Here is a 21,444-nt window from a genome sequence, read left to right as displayed (position 1 = left end):
TAGGTCATCCTATATTTTACAGCTTGTGACTGAACAGTGAAAAGGAGAAGTGACTTGAGAGTGATGAGCTCATCTCTATTTCACTCTTCTTTCTCCACCTATCAGCATATGGAACTGATTGGCTTCTTCCAATGATTCATTCTCAAACACTCCAGTTCTGTTGTACAGGAACTGCAAACAACAGATATCAAGTCAAAGTCCAAGCTGGGTGTATTATTTTATTATTTTATAGCAGTACTCCTGATTTTTTCCTTTCATTTACTCCTATTGGTGAGGCTTTGCTGATCCTAACCAGGTATTAAGCAATCACAATGCCATAAATGTAATCAACAAGTCATTAAATTGCAAAACGATTAAAAAATTGCCTATTTTTGGGAAAAATGTCTCTACCAACAAAAACACAATTTTAAGTGTGCTCACATACATTTTGCATGATGTAAAAAACAAAAATCTGAGATTCCTTCAAATGCCTTGTATCAGTATTGAATATTCCTTCTTCAATTGCAAGGTCAATTATTATTAGCATGTATTTATATAGTGCCGACATATTATGCAGCGTTTCACAAAGTCAATGGTCTTGTCAGTAACTGTCCCCCAAAGGGGCTCACAATCTAATGTCCCTACCACAGTCTAAGGTCAATTTTTCAGCAAAACAATTAGCCTAACTGCATCTTTTTGAAAAGTGGGAGGAAAGTAGAATACCCAGGAAACCCGCACAAACACAGGGAGAACATGCAAACTCCATGCAGATAGTGTCTTGGCCTGAGATTTGAACCTGGGACCTAGCACTGCAAAGTGCTAACCTCTAAGCCACCGTTCCACCCGTTTATATGGAACAATGTAGTTTAACCCTTTCAGAAGGGTGGAATCTTTTTATTCCAATGCTAATAAAACAAGCTCGATTCTAAAAGGAAAAATCCGGAGCAGGGTAGTTCTTTCTGATCCAATGGCCTAGTGACAAACATTGATCCACTAGACATCCTTAGTTTTGTGCTGAGGAAATTATAGCGTGATTCAACTTGGCTAAGATTTATGGATGGGTAGAACAAGTAAGGAAATACCTATATTCCTTGAATTTATCAGGCAGTAGCATATTGAGAACCTGAAAATGTTTGTGGTCTCCTTTGTGATAGAACCTCAGTATTAAGCCTTTACTTCCATCATACCCAAAAATGTTTTGGATATTATGGAATGTACATCTCTTGACACTCATCTAGTATAAAGTCAAGATATGGATAGAAACAGAGGACTTTCTTATCCCATGGCCTGGTTACTCAGATGCCCACAGGGTTGTACTGAGAATGCAATGCATTAATTAATCACACTTGCTTTGGGGATACCTAGATATTTCCATTAAATTACCCATTTAATGTGCATTGCTGCGTAATATGTTGGTATTTTATAAATACACAATAAAAAAAACTAGGAGGAGATAATCCATATGGGAATACACTGAACACAAATGTTATCAACAGTATCTGCTGCATGATTAGAAAACATTCTTGGCCTTGCTGTGCTAAATGGAAAAGTTGTTGATTACACTGCACAGTAATCTGACAAGTAGTAATAGTTAGAGGTTTGTGAGAACCTTGAGTGGAACAAACATTTCAAAGAATCAATAACATCTGTGAATCTACACAAATAAGGTTTGTGCTGATAACCCCTGGTGAGTTTTTAAAGTGGATGACTGCCATGCAACAAATCAACAATTACTGCATGAGGTTTATTCTAAACATTTGAATAAACTTTATCTGTATGGCAGTATTTGTGCTGAAGGTTTTATTGTGGGGTTACATGTTTACTAGTTAAATAATGATTTTGTCAATGTGGATATCTTCAGCAGTTTTGGAAGCATATTATTGGAATACTTGGCCAACAGTGTGCAGAACTGATCTGGCTCACCCTCTGCTGAACTGACTTGGTGCCATTGCGGGTATGTTGGTGGCTGAATTGGCTCCAGGGTCCTTGTGCAGTGGCACACTTTGCACCTCCCTTTGTCTGCCCCTGAAGCAAATGATTGGCTTATAACTAAAACATAGACATAGAGAAGGATATACTGAACCTCAGGAATTTCTTGACAATTTCTTGGCTCTCCAACCCTTCTTTTAAACCACAAAACACACCACACCCAATGCATAACATGGATTTTAAATTGACCACAGCAGCATTTTATAACGTGACATACAAAATTCGAGCTATAGTATGAACATAAAAAGCAACCATAATGTGAATTTTGTACCCTGGATCATTTTAAAAAAGGTTGTCTTGGAAGGCACACCAAGATGAACCACTACTACCTGTAGCCCTGTCTCCAGTAGCACCAAACTGCATTTATTGGACCTAACCCCAAGGTGTACCACCAATACACCACACACAATGGGTAATCACTGTATAAGTGAGACCCCCAACCTTTAATTTAGGTAAAATTGGTCAATTTTCTTCAATCTAACAAAGCTGCTGTGGCAATTTTGTATTGCTCCTAATTGCTCCTTCAATATATTTATATAGCACCAATATATTACGCAATGCTGTACATTAAATAGGGGTGGCAAAGAACAAACAGATACAAACAGTGACATAGGAGGTGGAGAGGACCCTGCCCAGAAGAGCTTACAATCTAAGAGGTGGGGGAAGTAGCACACATTAGGATGGGGATTTGGGATGGTAACTAAATACTGAAGGTTTAGGAGGCACAAAAAGATGGGTAAGCAAGTTTAAAAAGATGGGTTTTAAGGACTCGTTTAAGTGCAGAAAGTAGGAACAAAACAAATAGGATTAGGAAAACCATTCCAGAGAGTTGGGCAGCTCTAAAAATTTCTTGGAGCCATGCATGTGTGCATCATTTGACCAATAGACAGGTCTGACCTATTCCTCACAACTCATTTTGCTATAGTTTTCCCTTAGTCATGTAGCCCTGCTGTATCTCCAGCTCTTTCTATATAACCTAATTTTCGGCAGCATTGTGAAGATTTTTCCTTTTGATACATATAGACGATATAGTATCTAATGCAATTGTCTTTGGTTTTTCTCAAAGAAATCTAAGTATCCAATTGATATTTTACTGATTCACAACTGAATAATACTAAAACTTGATGTTAGGCAATGCTGGCTCACGTAGTATTCTTATTATCACATCATTTTTCCTGTTGTCACAGTTATAAGAAAATTAACACTGCTGTACAGCAAGGCAGTAAGGTCAGGAACAAGGGAATATTGTTTAAATGTATATATAGCCATGTTACAGAGGGAACGATATTATAAGAGGATTTTGATGGTAGTAGTAGCTGTTGTAACCACTGGCCGGTGCTCAGCATTGTGTGTCGGTTTCAGGTTAGTTTTATTAAGCATTGTTTCTCTATGTTGAAGGCGATTGCTAGTTCTGATTGCTCTCATCTTAGCATCTGTACCATTCTTCTTTTCATTCATTCCTTTATATCCACTATTTAAGAATATGACAATATGCCTTTTTTTTATGGTAGCCACCACATCAGCCAGACTGCTCAAGCTGCTGCAGAGGAGATTTTGGATATAGATATCAACAACCTATAACTGGCCCACCAGGCTTACCTGGACCACCCGGTATACCAGGTAATGACAACATGGTAAATACAATACTAATATTAAAACTGTATTGAAAAATAATGCAAACTGCTGGTTGCCTGTCCTTATACATTCAATTAGAGACAGACATGCATCAAGAGAATACTGAGTGTGGCTTAAAAAAGAACTCAACCTTTCACTTAAAATAATTGCGATCAGGCAGGTCCTTCATTGCAGAAGGGACAGATGATGTTCATTCTGCAAAAAATAACCTTACCTGTCTGATTCCAATTTTCTTAGATACACTCACCTGTCCCCAATCATGGACACCACATTTTTAATTTCCTCTTTCAGGCTCTTCAACCACATTGATTGGCTTGGCCAGGATTATTATTAAACAGAATTTATATAGCGCCAACATGTTACGCAGCGCTGTATATTAAATAGATCAGGTCAAGTCAATAACTGAATTATTAATGATAGTAAGCAAGTATATATATACTGACATCAAAAAGTACAATCAGCTCAGATCATGATATATACTACCATGTACAACCAAATATCGTAGGATGACAGATTTTAGAATCTTGCAGCTTAAAGTATTTGGTTTTACATGATTGTATATAATGTGAACTAAGTTGATTGAACTTTTTAGGAAATTGCAACGATCCTTACCTGCTGCGTTGTGTGCAGGTCAGGCTGTATGTCATGTGGTCCTTGAAGATGATTTTGGAGGACCCACTCACACCACAAAACTATGCTTTGCAATGTATTAGATTGTAATGTATTAGATTGCATTAATAGCTAAAAAAATAGGCTAAATGCACAGAAACACACTCAAAATTGAGGAAAGCATTTTTTTCACAGCTCAGTAGATTTGACGTTGTGTTAGAATGCATTTCATCTAATAAATGCCACCATAATTCACCAATGCATGTAACTGTTGCACTATCGTAGCACACTGACATGAGAGGGCCCTAAAGTATATTTAAAGCCAAAATATTTTGCTTTGGTTTTAGGATAGAATGGAGAAGGATTAAAGCGACTTTGTCTTTCAGGGTAGTCTTAAAAGACTTACGATCCTAATTCTTGAAATACTATATAGTCTGAAATGCATCACACATAACCAATACCATGTGTGTAGATATCAGAAAATCTTTTATTCATCTGAGACTTGATATCAGCGAAGATTGGGACACAGGCTGCAAGATGGGCAATTTTTTTTTTTTTAAGGCTGGGTTTACTCCAAAAATATTTATGGTGAGTTATCTTTATCGTATTTATAGTTACCTAAACTTTAACCGAACCTGGCGAATTGATTCAGTATCAATAGCCACATGCAAAAATTTTATATTACGAATCGAGTAAAAATGAGTTTAGACAACCTCATACCAGGGGACTTTAAATTGGCTTTGACTCATTCAATCAATTTCTTTAATAACAGATACGATTAAGTATCTTATAATAAAATGATTGCTGGTACTTGCCTATAACATTGTGGGGGGCATGAGGGGACATTGGAATGGCGGAGGTTCAAATAAGTATAGGTAGGAAATGCCTTGCAAAGAGTGAGTGGAGGGGTTTGGGATTTTAAGTGACAGGTTTACTTTAACCACCCTAGCTGACTGATTATATTGGTTTTTGAATGTCAAAGTGGTACATTCTGTTTAAATTTCTGCCCAATCACACCCCCCAGCACACAGCCCCTGCACGCTTACATCTCCCATTAATCACACCAGGAAAGGCCAGAAGACAGATGCCGGGAGGACATTGGTAAGTTCTGTACAATGCCACCATGAATGAAGTATTGGGTGCTGAAAATGAACCCATTGCCACATTCTCGAATACCACCAGGGAAGTTAAGCTAACTTTGGATATATTCATACATGTGATTGAATTCCCTGTGCTTGTTTAGTTCTCCTCCAGACCTGTATGGTCTGTTGCAGTGAGTTACTACAAACTCATTAATGTGTGGTATATTGTGCTAAGGCACATACATTTTCAATGGGCAGCCAATATATTGCAATTGAGAATAAAAAAATCCTTTTTTTTTTTAAAAGTGTCCTACAATGCATGCCATTTGCATTGTGGTGTGATGCACGCCACTGCAGTTGTGCATTGTGTTGCTACACACCAACAGCAGAACATTACTACACATTTTACTTCCCATTTTTACAACACATATTTCTAAACTGGACTCTAAGGTGTTCCTATTCTTATTATCAATCTTATTTTATCTATAGTTTTTTTTATTACTAAATGTAGAGAGATTATAACTTTATTGCTTTATGTGCCCTCTTGGAGGATTTAACTTCTCATACTAGTGTGCAAGCAATAAAACTGAAAAAATAATATAAAATTATAGCTTTGCTTCCCAACCTTCCTCTGCATACTAGCGCTCCTTGTTACAAGATTGTAATGTTGACTGTAACCCATGGACCTATCAAAAATATAGATACATTATAGAATAGATTGATATGATTTCTGTTTTCCTTTAGCAGTGACAAGATAAATATTATTCCTATCTATCTACACATTTTGTGTTGACTTCTGATTAGGTCTACTAATGGGTTTAATAGACATATTTGTACTTCTTTTGCACTGTAGGCTCAGCTTGTAAATGGAAATATTGTGTGCATGTACAATAGATTACTGGATTCTATTTTCAAGGTTAAGATGGATATTGCAGTAATATAGAGTAATAATGTGATATACAACACTGCTGCCAAGCTTCTATGAAACTCTGTTTTCTGTTCAATAAACCACTAAATTGTATCTGAGAGAAATGTGTGGTCTTTACTTGCTGATGTAAATCACAGAATATACAGAATTAAAAAAAAAGTATACATTAATATTTTTGACATACAGGAAATCACGGGAACAATGGAAACAATGGGGCAACTGGAAAAGATGGGACAAAAGGTGAAAAAGGTGATAAAGGGGACATGGGCCCAAGAGGGGAGCGTGGCCATATTGGGGTGAAAGGTGAAAAAGGATTTCCTGGTGTTCCTACAGAACTGCAGGTAAGTCAGTTTTATAGATGTCATTTTTTAAGGAATTGTGTTCTCAACAAAGAATGTTTTATGGATTGTTATCACACATTTATTCTGATCTCTGTATATGTGATGCTTTTTTTATGTTGGGCCTTCATTACTAGTTTTACTATAATTTTCCTGAATGTGGTTCCTTCTCCCTTTTCAATGAGGCCCCTAATCTGTTCAACTTCACTGCCTGGCTGGTCACAACTGTCTGACATCTATTTGGTCTTGAATTGTACGGGAGGTAAGTGAGGGCCCATCCTCCTGCTAGGGCCCCAGACAGCATAGCACCAGCAATGGTGTAACCATTGGTCCTTTTTCTTACTTGCCAAAAAGTATTTACTTTTGCAGTATGTGTGTAGGAGGGGGTAACAATGTGATTTCCCATAATTTAAAACCAGTGGACTAAAATCCCTTGCCAATGTCCATGTCTGTGCAATGACTCCTAATTTACTTGGACTATATTTCTAGCATTTCTAGTACTTAAATGCAGCTTCTCTGAAGAGTTACCTGGGTGGGATGGTACCAACGTACATCAGGTTACTGATAAAGAGTGGAGAGTGAACTTGTCTTGTCTGTAGGCCTATTTTTACCAGACCAGATCCTCACCTTATGGTAACAGTAAAGTAGAAGGATGGAAAATCTCTTCTTAACTTACCAACTTTAGCAATAAACGCCTGACGGAGAATTTACCATCATCGATATCACATTTTGAGTTATTACTATTAAATTGTGTTGTAACAATTCTGATTGTGATGTAAAATGTTGTAGTGATTCTATATAATATATATATAACACCAATGTAGACATTGTAATGTTGCAAACACCATTGCAGCATCACAAATAAATATTACAAAGCCATTGCAGGTATTCAAATCTCATAGGGAGCATATTAATGGCAATATAATTATTTTGATGTCTTAACCTTTATGTAATATAACAATTACTTTTGTGATATCATTGTAAAGATTCCTATGTCATACTATTATGATGCCACAATCTGCATGTAATGGCACATAGATGTCAAAAATGATACCTTCATTTTAGCCAAAATTATAATGCTATATTATATATAGCAATGTCACTGGTCTTGCATTATTGGAAGATATTTTGCAGTTGACTTCTGGATAGGTTCAGATAAATAATACTTTAGCACTGTTAAGAAACTCTCTACTGTTACTTGTCATTAAGATGTTCCATTTCCAGAAGATTGGTTGTCATGTGTAATACACCTATAATATTTTACAAATGCTGTCAGGTCAAAGATGTGCATCGGTCTAGTTGTATTAAATTATTTACTGTATGTAATGACTACAAATGTAAAATTACAAAAATATGGCTAGGAGTTGTACCTTTCTCCCTACCTAAAATATATTTATAAATATGAAGCTGATGTCTTCGGGTAATTGAAATCAGTTTGCTCCTTAGATTTTAGAAGATATTAGGAACTGCTATTTAAAATGACATTTTCGTGTTGCCTGACTTTTGTGTTATCTCCTTCTCTGAAGGCCTAGTTGCTGATATGATTGATCCATAACAATATGTCCAGCTTTTCTCTGTTTTACATACTTATTGCCATGCTTTCATTAACTCGTACCTGGTCTATCATTGCTAGACAGATTGGTAGCCATTCGTCACTTCCAGAAACAGCACTGCTAGGGACGCAGATAGTGGAATTAGGCTAAATAAAAGCTTCTAAAAAAAAACAATGAACAAAAACCAGAAAAAAATCACTGTAAAAACTCAGTTGTTATGAGTTTGTTTCTTACTTTTACTATCATACTGTCATGTCATGGTGATGACAGTAAAATAGTAGAGCTTAAAGCTCCAAACTACATCAACATCATGATTTCTTTACCACTGACCTCCATTGTATAGGGGGGCTTTACATCCAGTAAAAGGAGAACCATACCACTGCCCTCCAACGTAAGGAGGGAGTAAAACACTGACCACTAATGTAAAAGTGAACTTCACCACTGATGTTCAATGTAAAGTGGAACTTTACCAGCAATGTATGGTAAACCTTACCGTTTGACCACCAATGTTACGGGACCCTTCACTTCTGGCTACCAGTGTAAGGAAGATATTCACCACTGACCATCAATGTAAAGGGAAAGTTTACCCCCAATATAAGAAAAAACCTTACCACTGACTACCAACATAATGGGGGAGTTTACCACTGCCCAACAATGTAAGGGAAAATTTACCACTGACCACCAATGTAAATTGAACTTCACCATTGATGGTCAATGTGAAGGGGAACTTTACCAGCAATGTATGGTGAACCTTGCTGCTTGATCACCAATGTTAAGGGACCCTTCACTTCTGGCTATCAGTGTAAGGAGGATCTTTACCACTGATCATCAATGTAAAGGAAAAGTTTATCCCCAGTATAAGAAGAACCTTACCACGGACTACCAACATAATGGGTAAACTTACCACTGCCCACCAATGTAAGGGGAAATTTACCACTGGCCACCAAAGTAAAGGTAATCTTTAACAGCAAGGTAATCTTGCCACTAACCATCAATGTTAGTGCAACTTCAGTTCTGGATACCAATGTGAGGGTAACTTTAACCATTGACCACCAATGTAAGGGGGGTGACATGATTTTACAACTTTTAAAATAACTGTATCTTGATATTTGCTTGTTGTCACTTTCCTTAGAAATGAACAAACCTAAATAATTTATTCCTAGACTGGTGCTTAAATTGGATGGCAGACATAGCAAAGCTTTTCATCACTAGCATTACCATCTGTCTAATTTCCCAATTAGACCCTCAAGCTGATTTATAATAACATAAGCCAATATTCATTTATCCAGTGAATACATAAGATATAAGTAGCTTTCCGTTTTCATTATTTATGTTTACCCAGCTAATTCCTACTTAGGTCACTACTACAGCCACAAGTCAGTCTGACATCTGTAATGATGACTCCATCACACGTATAATTAAACAAACATGATGCAACTTTATCCCTCTAAAATATATTTGTTTTTTAACCATATGAAGTGGTAAAGTAGATGTAAAGCTTAGACAACGCAGTGGCATTATTATATCCAACACACATGCATTGCAGTACAACTACTGCAAAAAATGAAGCATGCCTGTTTTGTGAATAATTGTGCCATAAAGCAACAGATATTATTATAAGACATAATATACTAGAATAGAAACATTTGAATAGGAAGTGACTAAATGACATTTAATTTGAAATTTTATCTCTGGGGATGGGGGGCACGCAGTTTCATTCTTTCTTTGGGTGACTCTTGGGGCTTCTTAAGAATGATATGAACCCCCATAGCACATTTATGTCTGTAATGTATGTTTTTTATTTATGATGTGGTGTAAAAGATTTTTTAACTGTGCCTCAATTTATACCTTAACCAGTAGGTAGGTAGGTAACCAGTCCTCATTTTACACTGTTCCAGAGCTTCTATGTCTAGCGGCATAGGGGCCGGCAAAAAATTTAGTTATCTAAAACACCTTGAAGTGTCAGAAACTCAAGATTTTCTTGATGTCCATGGTTCTCAAAGAGAAGAAAGGGGCAATAAGTAGGGCTATAGCGGATACTATGAGGTAAAGGCAGAAGTACAATCTGTCACAACAAGCTATAAAACCTGTCTCCCAGGTCCCTTTTGCCCATGTAGTCATTCTACCTGCCTTTGTCAGATGTAATTTTATATGTAAAAACACACTTTCCCACTAATGAACAGCGGTGCGCGACACAGCCATATTGCATAATTAGGCACAGTGGCTCAGTGGTTAGCACTCTGGCCTTTGGAGTGCTAGTTCCCCTGTTCAAATCCCAGCCAAAGCCCTATCTGCATGAAGTTTTTTCCTCCTACTTTCTAAAAAATGTAGTTAGGTTAATTAGCTTCCCCCAATTTGTCCTTAGACTATTTTAATGACATATGACTATGGTAGGGACATTAGATTGTGAGCCCCTTTAAGTGACAGTCAGTGACATGACTATGGTCTTTGTACAGCGCTGTGTAATATGTCAGTTCTAAATAAATATTAGATAATAATAATTAGGTCATAGGGAGATCTGTACATGTGAAAATGAAGGCAATACAATTACTATATGCAAAATTATGTAAAACTACATTATATTGCTACACTATATATAACCAAGATAACTGTACTCTCCCTTCAAATATATGCAACCTCCCAGTATGATTTGTGGCTTCTACTGTGGCATGTTTCTACAGATGTTCTGCTGTCAACAAGCTCATGGAATCAGTGATTTATTTTCTGAAATTCATCCTCCATCTGTCTAATAAAATGCTGGTGAATCTGCACAGTTCATGAGATGGTGTTCCATTAAAGGAATATGAAAGAGAAAGGATAGGCTAGGATGTCTAAAGTTAAAGACATATATTCAACATCTACTTACTCTTTTAAATAGATTTTTATGTACTTAACTCCCAATTTTCCTAAATTAGAAAGCAGGACGGCTTTTAACACAATGTATGTAGGTAAGTGAAACACACCTACTATTTCCTGGAGATGATTTGTGGCCAAATTATTAGTAATAGTTTAAAAAAATTGGTCAGACACACACATGCTTTTTTTTTACAACTACTTTTCTTATATTCCAACATTCCAAAATATTAAATGCAGTAATTTAAAGGTTTAAGTGCTGTAGGACAATTTTGGAATTTAAAACTAATCTAAATCTAGAGCTATAATTCAGACCAAAAAAAGAGAAAGAGGGATTTAGTTTCCTATGTGGGACAATTGTGTTCAGGTGTTTAACTAAAAACTTACCGTATTTTTCGCCGTATAAGACGCTCCGGAATATAAGACGCACCCAATTTTAAAGGAGGAAAATCTAGAAAAAAAGATTCTGAAAGATTATTCCCCTTCTGATCACTCATGCATTCATACCAGTATTCCCCTTCTGATCACTCATGTGCCATTCAAATTCCCTTTCTGATCACTCTGTACCTTTCAAATTCCCTTTCTGATCACTCTGTCATTCAAATTCCCCTTCTGATCACTCTGTGCTTTTTTTCTATTGTACGGCAGTTAGGACAGGGAACAGCAGGTGGCGCTGTGCCGGCTTCTTTCGCTTTGCTTTACAGACAGGAGAAAACACGATGCTGGCAGAGGAGAGAAGAGAGACACGCTGCAGCCAGAGACACACGCAGGATCGGGTATGGGGTGAGTATAATATTTTAATTATTTTTTTTAACACATTTGTCGTATAGGACGCACTAACTTTTCCCCCTCAGTTTTGGGGAAGAAAAAGTGCGTCTTATATGGCAAAAAATACGGTATATAGGTGTATTTAGGGTAACTTTGTTCATTTTATTTTGTGTTCCTTGGGGTGTATTTACTGTATAAAGTTGTGAATCTGACATTCACTGAAACATTCCCTAGTGGAAAATCTTCCTTTTTAAATTGATTCTTCATTAGGGAATTCTTCAGAGAATGTCATTGTTCTATAAATAGAACATTATATATAACTGAAAAGTTACATAGGTGTAACTGCCCTAAAAAACAACTAGCTAAACCAAGACCTGGAGCCGACTGTGGCTCAGATCATTAGCTGCCAATTGCAAAGTGTAAAATAAACCAGAGCCAACAGGGAAAGCCCGCAGACCAACAACATATGATCTTAACAATATTCTGTATGACTTCACAGTGGAGGCGAAGAACAGGTTCAGAGGATTAGGTCTGGTAGATATAATGCCTGGGGAACTATGGACAGAAGTAGGTGATATCCAAGAGGATGCAACAAATAAGATCCCCAAACGAAGAAAGATTAAGAAGGCAAAACGGTTGTCTACTGCGGCTTTACAAGTTGTTGAGGAAATGGGGCAAAGCAAAGGCCAATGGAGACAAAGAAAAATTTGCCCAGTTGAGCGCAGAGTTTCAGAGAATAGCACGCAGAGATAAGGAGGCACATCCGAATCAACAGTGCAAGGAAATAGAGACAGACAATGCAACGCGAAGGACCAGAGATCTTTTTTAAGAAGATTGGCAACATTCATATCAATTGAACTTTCCATGCAAAAATGCTAATGGTGAAAGACAAAAACAGAAGTAGAAGATGTCAAGAACATGTGGCAAGAATATACAGAACAGCTATACAAGAAGGACGTAGACAGTACCTACACTTGGAATACATACGCTGAACAAGAACCAAGCATCCTGATGGGCGAAGTCAAATGAGCATTAGAAGGTCTGGCTAATCACAAGGCTCCATGTAGTGATGGAATTCCAGTGGAACGTCTGAAAAACCTGCATGAATATGCTGTTAAAGTACTGCTGGCGATTTGCAATAAAATATGGAAAACACAAGAGTGACCGCTGGATTGGAAAAGGTCAGTTTACATTCCAATTCCAAAAAAGGGCAGTGCTCAAATTATCGAACAATTGTACTTATTTCACGTGCTAGCAAGGTAACGCTGAAAATTCTACAAACCAGAGTGCAGCAATATATGGAGAGGGAACTGCAAGATGTGCAAGCTGGCTTTAGAAGAGGGAGAGGCACAAGAGACCACATTGCCAATTTTCAATGGATAATAGAGAAAGCAAGGGAATTCCAGTCCAATCTCTACTTTTGCTTTATTGACTATTTGGACAGGATACTACAGGATAGAGATATTACGTTACCAACAAAGTTTAGAATAGTTAAAGCTATGGTCTTCCCAGTAGTAACATATGGATGCGAAAGTTGGACTATAAATAAGGCAATGCATCGAAAAATTGATGCTTTTGAACTATGGTCGTGAAGAAAGCTACTGAGAGTTTCCTGGACTACTAGAAGATCAAACCAGTCAATACTTAAAGAAATAAGGCCAGAGTGTTCACTAGAAGGGTTGATACTGCTATTAAAACTCAAATACCTTGGTCACATAATGAGAAGTCTGGATTCTTTGGAGAAATCCGTGATGCTTGGAAAAATTGAAGGCAAAAGAAGAAGTGAACAGCAGAGGCTAAGATGGATAGGCAGCATATGTGAAGCTATGAACATGCCAATGCAACAACTGAAAGAAGAAGTGATCGACAGACACAGCCGGCGTGCAAAAGTACATCTGGTCACAAAGAGTCCTTAATAGGGTTTAACTATACCGTGCAAATATGCAAATATGCACAAAATATTTGCATATCATGATTACTTGCCAAATGCTCCCTCCTTGTGCAATGACCATTATATGTTTCTTCACTATTCCTTCGAGTTTGTATTCAGCCATCTTCATTGGTTTATTTAGGATATGCGTGGAATTGATATCAATTGATCATGATTTAAGGAGCAGAAGCCCATTGCATCCTTAAATAAATACCTCACCAATATTTCAATGTATGTTTTAAAAAATATAAAAATATAATAGAAGAATTCGGCTAAATCTCTGAAACTGAAAACATTCACTTCCACTTAACCCTAGTGTTGAACAATGATTGTGTTTCACTGCTCTTTCTTCTACTCAGATAAATGCTTTAATAATAACTGAATACATGCAGAACATAAATTACATTTCCCCTTTAAAAATTCCAAATCTCTTACCAGCCAAAATGGTTTGCTGGATCAAAAATAAAGGAGGCCAAAACCAGACTCCCTCACAAAAAAACTTGGACATTTTAATCCAGATGGTAAACCATATTTTCTATTGATGTGGCACAGCTGATGGATGAACATCTGTAACTGCTCTGTGAGCTGTTCAAATGAATCATAAATGACTAACATCAAGAAATAAGCAGGAATACAGTTTATTTCTCGATGACCTTCTAAAACCTCAACAGATTAGATGTATGAAAGTTCTGTCTTTCCAGCTATTTTTTATGGCTTTATTTTAAGCACATTTTTCAATTCACAAATATCACTTTTTACAGTAGTGACATAGCTTACAGCTAACCATACAAATTGTCTCTCATTGTACAAAAGACTTTAAAGTCCTTTAATAGATTGTGTAGATAAACATTCACATTACAATAGTAAATCTTAAGGTGAATGTATAAAGATTGTACATTAGATAGTAACATATGACAAGCTTTAGTCAAAGGAATGTAATGTTTAAGCTGTTCACAGTGATTTCATTTTCTTTGGTGTTCCCAGTAACTTAGAAAAATAGTCCACTGGTCATTGAACAGCCACTATTTTTAATTTTCACTGTTATGGCTTAAAAATGTTAGCTTTTTTTTCTTTTCTGTACACCAATTTCAAATGCCCTTTCTAGTGTCTACATTTATTAGTTTTGTTAATACTACAGTATTTAAAGACATTTGTGTTTGTGCCCTTTGACACGGTTTGATGAGTTTGGTTTGGAGAAACCTGTCCTACTAAACACCTTAGAGATTAGGTACATATAAACAAGAGAGAAAGGGAACACAAAGTACGGCTCTTTACATCAACAATAGTATGAAAAATAGTAGTATGTATTTTGAAAATTTCAAAACTTCAACAAAGCTCAACTACTTGTAATAAGCATGCAATACATAACATAAATGGTCATATTCCAAGGTTACAAATTTGGTCACCCAGCCAGACGCGTTTCGCGATCTAGGCTTCCTCAGGGGACATTACAGAGACTTATATTGGTAGTGGTTTGGAGTCGCTAAGTATATTTCTAGTAACAGTAGGTTATTGGTAAAGACGTTGGTAGATGGTAAACACGAGGTAGTTGAAGGATTGTTGTGGTGTTTGGAAACAGAGGTAATAAGCACTTATGACTCTGAAGTTATGATATTTTAAGGAAAATTAATCTCCTGTGGCTCTAGCTTCAGTCTGTAGCTTCTCTGCACCACCTCATTCTTCAGACTTCCTGTACGCTGTGGCCACCATGCTTAATTACTCATTCATGACAAAAATCACAAATGAGTAATTAGGCATGGTGGTCACAGTGTACAGGAAGTCTGAGCCAGAGGTCATGCACGGGTTATCAGTCCACAAAACAAGGTATCCAAGAGTAAAGACAAAGTAGAATTGGGGTCACAGACAAAGGTCGGTCCAGGCAGCATACAATCACAGGGTCAGAAATAGGCAGAGTCGGTAACAATAAATCCAACAGATAAATACACCAGCAGCAGATCAGTCAGGCTTAAGGCTACAACAGCCAACTGCTGACTGTGAGCAGAAAGACTATAAAGTCCCAGCAACCAATAGCTGGGGAGGATTGAGCCAGGCACTAATCTGCTCCCCTTTAGAAGCACATGGTCTGAGAATATCCCGAGCAGGGCACTATCTGCATGGAGTTTGCAGGTTCTCCCCATGTCTGCGTGGGTTACCTCCGGGTACTCCGGTTTCCTCCCACATACCAAAAACATGCAGTTAGGTTAATTGGCTTCCCCCCAAAAAATTTACCTTAGACTACATTAATGACATATGACTATGGTAGGGACATTAGATTGTAAGCCCCTTTGAGGCACAGTTAGTGCCATGACTATGGACTTTGTACAGTGCTGCGTAATATGATGGCGCTTTATAAATACTGTGTAATATTAATAATAATATGGGCTGGGATGCTGAGAAAGGTACAACTGAGGCTGCAGAGCTAAAGGTAAGCAGACGATGCTGCAAGTTGTTGGGCAGAGGGCAGACAACTAACTCCATGATCTCCTAACACCTTCGTAAAGAGATTTAGACTGTTATACCTGCTACAGGTGGTGGTGGTGGTGGGATCATGAGAATCCATGTCCATGATTTTGGAATAGAAGGTCCAACTAGCACATATATATCTAAACTTCAGGACATATATTGCAAATCTAAATATCTTCCAAGCAATGTCATATAATCCCAAATTACAGATAAGAAATGTTATTAAATCCTTATGCAAATCCACGTTGTTTTTTTGCATTGATATTTGGTACATTCTGTGCAATATATGGTACATTTAAGGCATGCATCTGGTGATAAATGTCACAGTTGTCAGTTTTCTTTAATCCGCTCCAAAATATCAAATTTATGTCATAGCTAATCCTATGTGCAACAGTACAGCAACTGCAGACCTGAATGGAGGCTAAAACAGAACCCATCCTCATTGGACAGGAAGTTTTAGTTTTGCTTTTATTAGGGACTATATTGTATATAAATGCATTTTGTAAACATTATTCTGAAAGTCAAGACCCTGTAATATGAAGGGATGTTTAATGCAGCGCAACTGTTTATCAAAACCAAAGTCTCAGTACAAAAACAATTCATAAAATTTAAGAACACACAAACAAATTAAACCCCCATTTTTTCTAAAATTTTAACCTCCCTAGGGGTAATCCCAGAGTATGGCTTGGGGTGAATTATCCATACCAAAAACAATAACCCCAAGCCACATGCGGAGTGGAATTGCCAGGGAGTTTCAAGTCTTACCTGGTCCCAATGTTACCGTGGCATCCTCCAGCGATGCCCACGGCATCTTCAGTTGATGGCAGGCATCTGCCTACCATGGCGATGCCAGCTGGGTACCACCAGGCTACAAAGGTGCCAGCCGGCATCCGCGTCACTGGCGTGTGAACGTTGGGGACAGAGGCCAGGGAAAGCAGGTACCGGCCGAGCAGGGTGAATGTGTGGCTAGAGGGCGGAACCAGGCCGGAAATGTAAAATATTAGGTTTTTTTAAATGTACTGTTTTGACATTTAAAAATAGTTATTTTTCAAACCACCAGGAAGGTAAAGATGAGGTTGTACTGAGTAGATAGATACAAGACTCCTTAAGCTTCAAAATTATGCATGTCCATTAGGCTGCGAGACAACAGAAAAAAATTGCCCATAGGCAACACTGTAAAATCCCTTTAGTCATTAATTTGGAGTAAACAAAGAACTAGGGTAAAACAAATTGTTTGCAACCTGGAATGCATGGTGATTAGTGACTCTTTGAGCCTGATTAATTAAGGCTCACCAAGGCTGGAGAGGATACACTTTCATCAGTGAAGCTGGGTGATCCAGCAGGCCTGGAATCGATCTGGTCAAGGATTCAAAACATTTGCTAGCAAATAGCAAATGACTTTGAAAAAATCCATTCCAATTTAGTTGGATCACCCAGATTCACTGATGAAAATTGTATTCACAGATAAAATTGTATCTTCTCCAGACTTGGAACGCTTTAATAAATCAAGCCCTATGCAGCAGTTGTGAACCAAAGCATTGCTGTACAACACTGATGGTGTACAGAATTCATTTAACGTTGGAAAAAGGGGTGAGACAAATGGTCCAGCATGCCATTCCCCAGACATACTAGACATTTAAGTTTTCTGGTCACAATAGACATTGCTTAATAAACTGTCCTTTTTGGCCACTCTTAAATCAAAGGCCCTCGGACTGACACCAGGATATTTCCTTCATGGATGTGTGACTGTAAGTGTATTTGGTTCTGGTGAATACTGGAAAGCAGCTACAGTTGTAATGAAAAAGTATTCTGTTGACCTCTCTTATGTGTGCTCTTGAAGTGAACATCTAATGGCATGGTCAGGGAAACCAGATCATCAAGAACAATAGGAGTCTCATGTTCAACCAGTTCAACTTTATTTCTTTCAAATAAAGTCTTCCAAAAATTAACAGTGAGGTTCTTGATATTTCAAGCAAATTCTCCCACAAGACTACAAAACTGAATTGCGTACTTTACCACAGAAAGTGAAACTTGGTGGAGGTGTAGGAAGATACTTCCAAAGAGAAAATTTGAACTGTCTCACCAAAGTCGTCATTGGTCACATCTAAGGTCATTGGAACATCTAAGGCAAGACTTCCTCAGAATGAAGATAACAGGCCATTTTACCATGACATGTATGAAAATTCTGAAGCTGAAACTTAAAGTCAATGTTACTTTGATTATTAAAGCCATGAAATTTTTTTGGATTCCCAGAGGAGAATGGATATGGTGGTAAATTATACATACCGGTAGAGACCGAGTACAAATGCTTTGCAGTTCATACATACAAGTCAAGAGAGCTTACAGGTGTGAGTACCTGGACTTGATTTGCTTTCTGGTCCTTGAGAGGAAAGCTAGCCAGGGTCCTGAAATGACTGGGTAATTTAGATGGAGTCATGCACATTCAATACACTGTCACTTACACTGCATCTTAATCCACTAATAGTCTACTCCAGAAAAAAGTAAAAACTAGTAATAACAAAAAACCAAGAAGCAGCATTCAGCACATTGCCAGATCTTTACCACCCTACAAGGAATGATGGAACTAACGAATGAATGTAGTGTGTTGCAGCCCAGGGACTCACCTATGCAAATACTCACTACTGAGTTACTAAGATGCAAAGATGACAGGCAGTATCTGAACTAAGAACAGGCAGAAGATCAAAGAACATAGTTAATAGTCTGTAAGCATTAGATGGAAACTGAAATGTTGAGAACACAGGAGCACAGAATCTCTAGGTCACAGGAGCAAGGGGCGTTACAGGAACTCATGATCACCAGGTCATGGAGTCACAAAAACACCAGAATTTGCACTACCACATTGCTTGAACACCATGTGTTCCTTCACCTTTCAAACAAACTGATCAAATGTGCTAACCTGGAGGTTTCAGTTAATGCATGATGGAGGGGAGATCTGGCGCAGAATCCCAGTAGTGCTACTGTGAAACATCTATTGCCTGAAAATAGGTGTATATATTATTTTTTGCAATCATTTTATGCAGCAGTTCACCTATCTAAAATGAAGAAGCACCTGATTATAATAGACTAGCTAAACAAATTATATCAAAAAACATTTTTTGTTCGTTTAAATATATATACTGCAGGAGAGCTGAAAGGTACTGTATGTGAATAAGCCACTCTTTTCTTCTCTTTCATCTCATATAATATGCTTGACATTTGTGGTGACATTTACAAATATCAGCTTGTATGTCACTGCTTATTGCTGCCATCATATAGTTCTGTGATATTCATCAGTAAATATTCCTCATCTTACTCTATACGCCATACACAGCAAGATACAAACTAAAGTATATATATGCGAGTAGCCAAAAGGAAAAGGTGAATGCATAAACATATTCTCTTCTGTGTTGTATTGCTTTATATAGAATACATGTGTAAATATTGCAACATACAGAAATCACCTTTGGCTTTAGGGAATCTGAATGGAACTAAATGTTATAAAATATTCATAAGTTCTGAGTTCTCTATCTATCTTTCTTTGTATCTATCTATCTATCTATCTATCTATCTATCTATCTATCTATCTATCTATCTTTCTTTGTATCTATCTATCTATCTATCTATCTATCTATCTATCTATCTATCTATCTATCTATCTTTCTTTGTATCTATCTATCTTTCTTTGTATCTGTCTATCTATCTATCTATCTATCTATCTATCTATCTATCTATCTATCTATCTATCTATCTCTGCTACAACCCTAATCATTATTTTCTGCAATATTGGTATTTCAAGTGCATTTTTTACCTTGAGGTCCAGCTTAGCATTTTAAAGTACTTCAAACACAGGTTCTGTAAATGGTATTGGGGTACACTCCAAATATTTAAAATAATACTTTCAGATGCAGAAAAAAGCTTACCTGATCTGGGTTTCAGGAATAGGTGCAGGGCACCAGACAAGACTCATGTTTTTTATAGTTACTAGTGACCTGGAAATCCCTGTTGTCTATAAATGTTTAATGCAGAAGAGCCATACTCACCCACTGTAGGCTGTCTCACATAAAAAATTTGATGCAACAACGTTTAAATTCAGTAATTTTCTCAAAGCCGCCAACCAGAAACCCTCAAATACTTTTCAATATATCACCATCCCAGGACAATTGTATTCAAATATATATCAAAACTTAGTTTAAAACACATACATAAACCAACAGTCTCAATTGTTATTCGACGCACTTCGTAGACTGATGCCCACTTCCTCAGCAATTAAATTGAGACAATGATAATCCTCTCTGGGATGCATTCCCCTCAAAAAAGAGTGCAAGGGATTCAAACAGAACAGCAGCAAGGATGGCCTTATCAGAGTCCATTGTCTCAATTTGATTCCTGAGGAAGTGGACATCAGTCTACGAAATGTGTGAAATAACATATCTATATGAATATATGTATTTTATATATGAATATATGTATTTTATATATTGGAAAGTGTTACATTGTTAATGCCTAAAAAAACCCTTTGTTTTTTTGGTTTTGTGTCTTTTTCCAATATTTTTACAAACTTTAGAAAATATAACTTCCCAGAAAACATACTTAATCAAATCTAGTTGTAGTGAAAAAGTAAAATAAATAATATAAAGCACAAGCACTTAAAAATACATCAAATCAAATACACACAAAAAAGGAACAATGGTTCAAAATGTATTTTATCCTGGAGCTTAAACTGTGCCCTTCACTGGAAACACCTGAGCCTGGTAGTATTTTAAAGGGGAATTCACGTATGTTTGGCAATGCAGTAAATCTCTGGTCCTTTGTAGAATCCTAGAATGAATGGCAGTAACTCCAGAAAGTTTATGTAATTACAGTTACAGAAAGTTACTGAGGTTTGTTGGCATGCTTGTCACATCTGCATACATTTCCGTCAACAGAAATTAAGTGTGTTTTAGGAGTTGAGAAGGGCAGTTTTCTAAGTAACTAAAAGCTTGTTCTATTAATGCATAAATAATGAAGTCCCCTGACTTAGTAAGTTCAACATTACAAATACATTCTGATTGATTCCTATTCATCTTGTCAGAATGAAATGAATTTTAAAATGAGATCTGTCTTGTGAATTCTCAATTTTCACGCATCTTAGCAACTGAAAGACACCTTGGTCTACTTTTCCAGTTTTTTATTTGATTGGAAACTGTCCTATTAAATTAATAAAATGTTATGGAAATTGTGATGTAACAAGATGTAAAGTGAGTCTTCTGCATGTAAAGTAAGATAACATCAGAGTGAATTAGAGCAGAATGAATCAACATAGAATTCACTGTCACTG

The 21,444-nt window shown here is 37.0% G+C and overlaps 1 protein-coding gene across 2 annotated transcripts in view; it reads left to right on the top strand.

Moving 5' to 3' along the window:
• The window catches only part of C1QTNF3 (C1q and TNF related 3), a 28,671-nt gene that overhangs the window by 1,827 nt on the left and 5,400 nt on the right, over positions 1 to 21,444 (top strand). For both annotated transcript variants that reach the window (XM_072413819.1, XM_072413818.1), the window contains exons 2-3: positions 3,480 to 3,588; positions 6,409 to 6,563. In XM_072413819.1, the coding sequence (XP_072269920.1) occupies positions 3,480 to 3,588; positions 6,409 to 6,563 (264 nt within the window). The remainder of the gene's footprint in view (positions 1 to 3,479; positions 3,589 to 6,408; positions 6,564 to 21,444) is intronic.

The sequence above is a fragment of the Pyxicephalus adspersus genome, chromosome 6, assembly GCF_032062135.1.
Source record: "Pyxicephalus adspersus chromosome 6, UCB_Pads_2.0, whole genome shotgun sequence".
NCBI classification, from domain to species: Eukaryota; Metazoa; Chordata; class Amphibia; order Anura; family Pyxicephalidae; genus Pyxicephalus; species Pyxicephalus adspersus.
The sequence above is the reverse complement of the archived record's forward strand: the minus strand, read 5'-3'. Positions and strand labels throughout refer to the sequence as shown.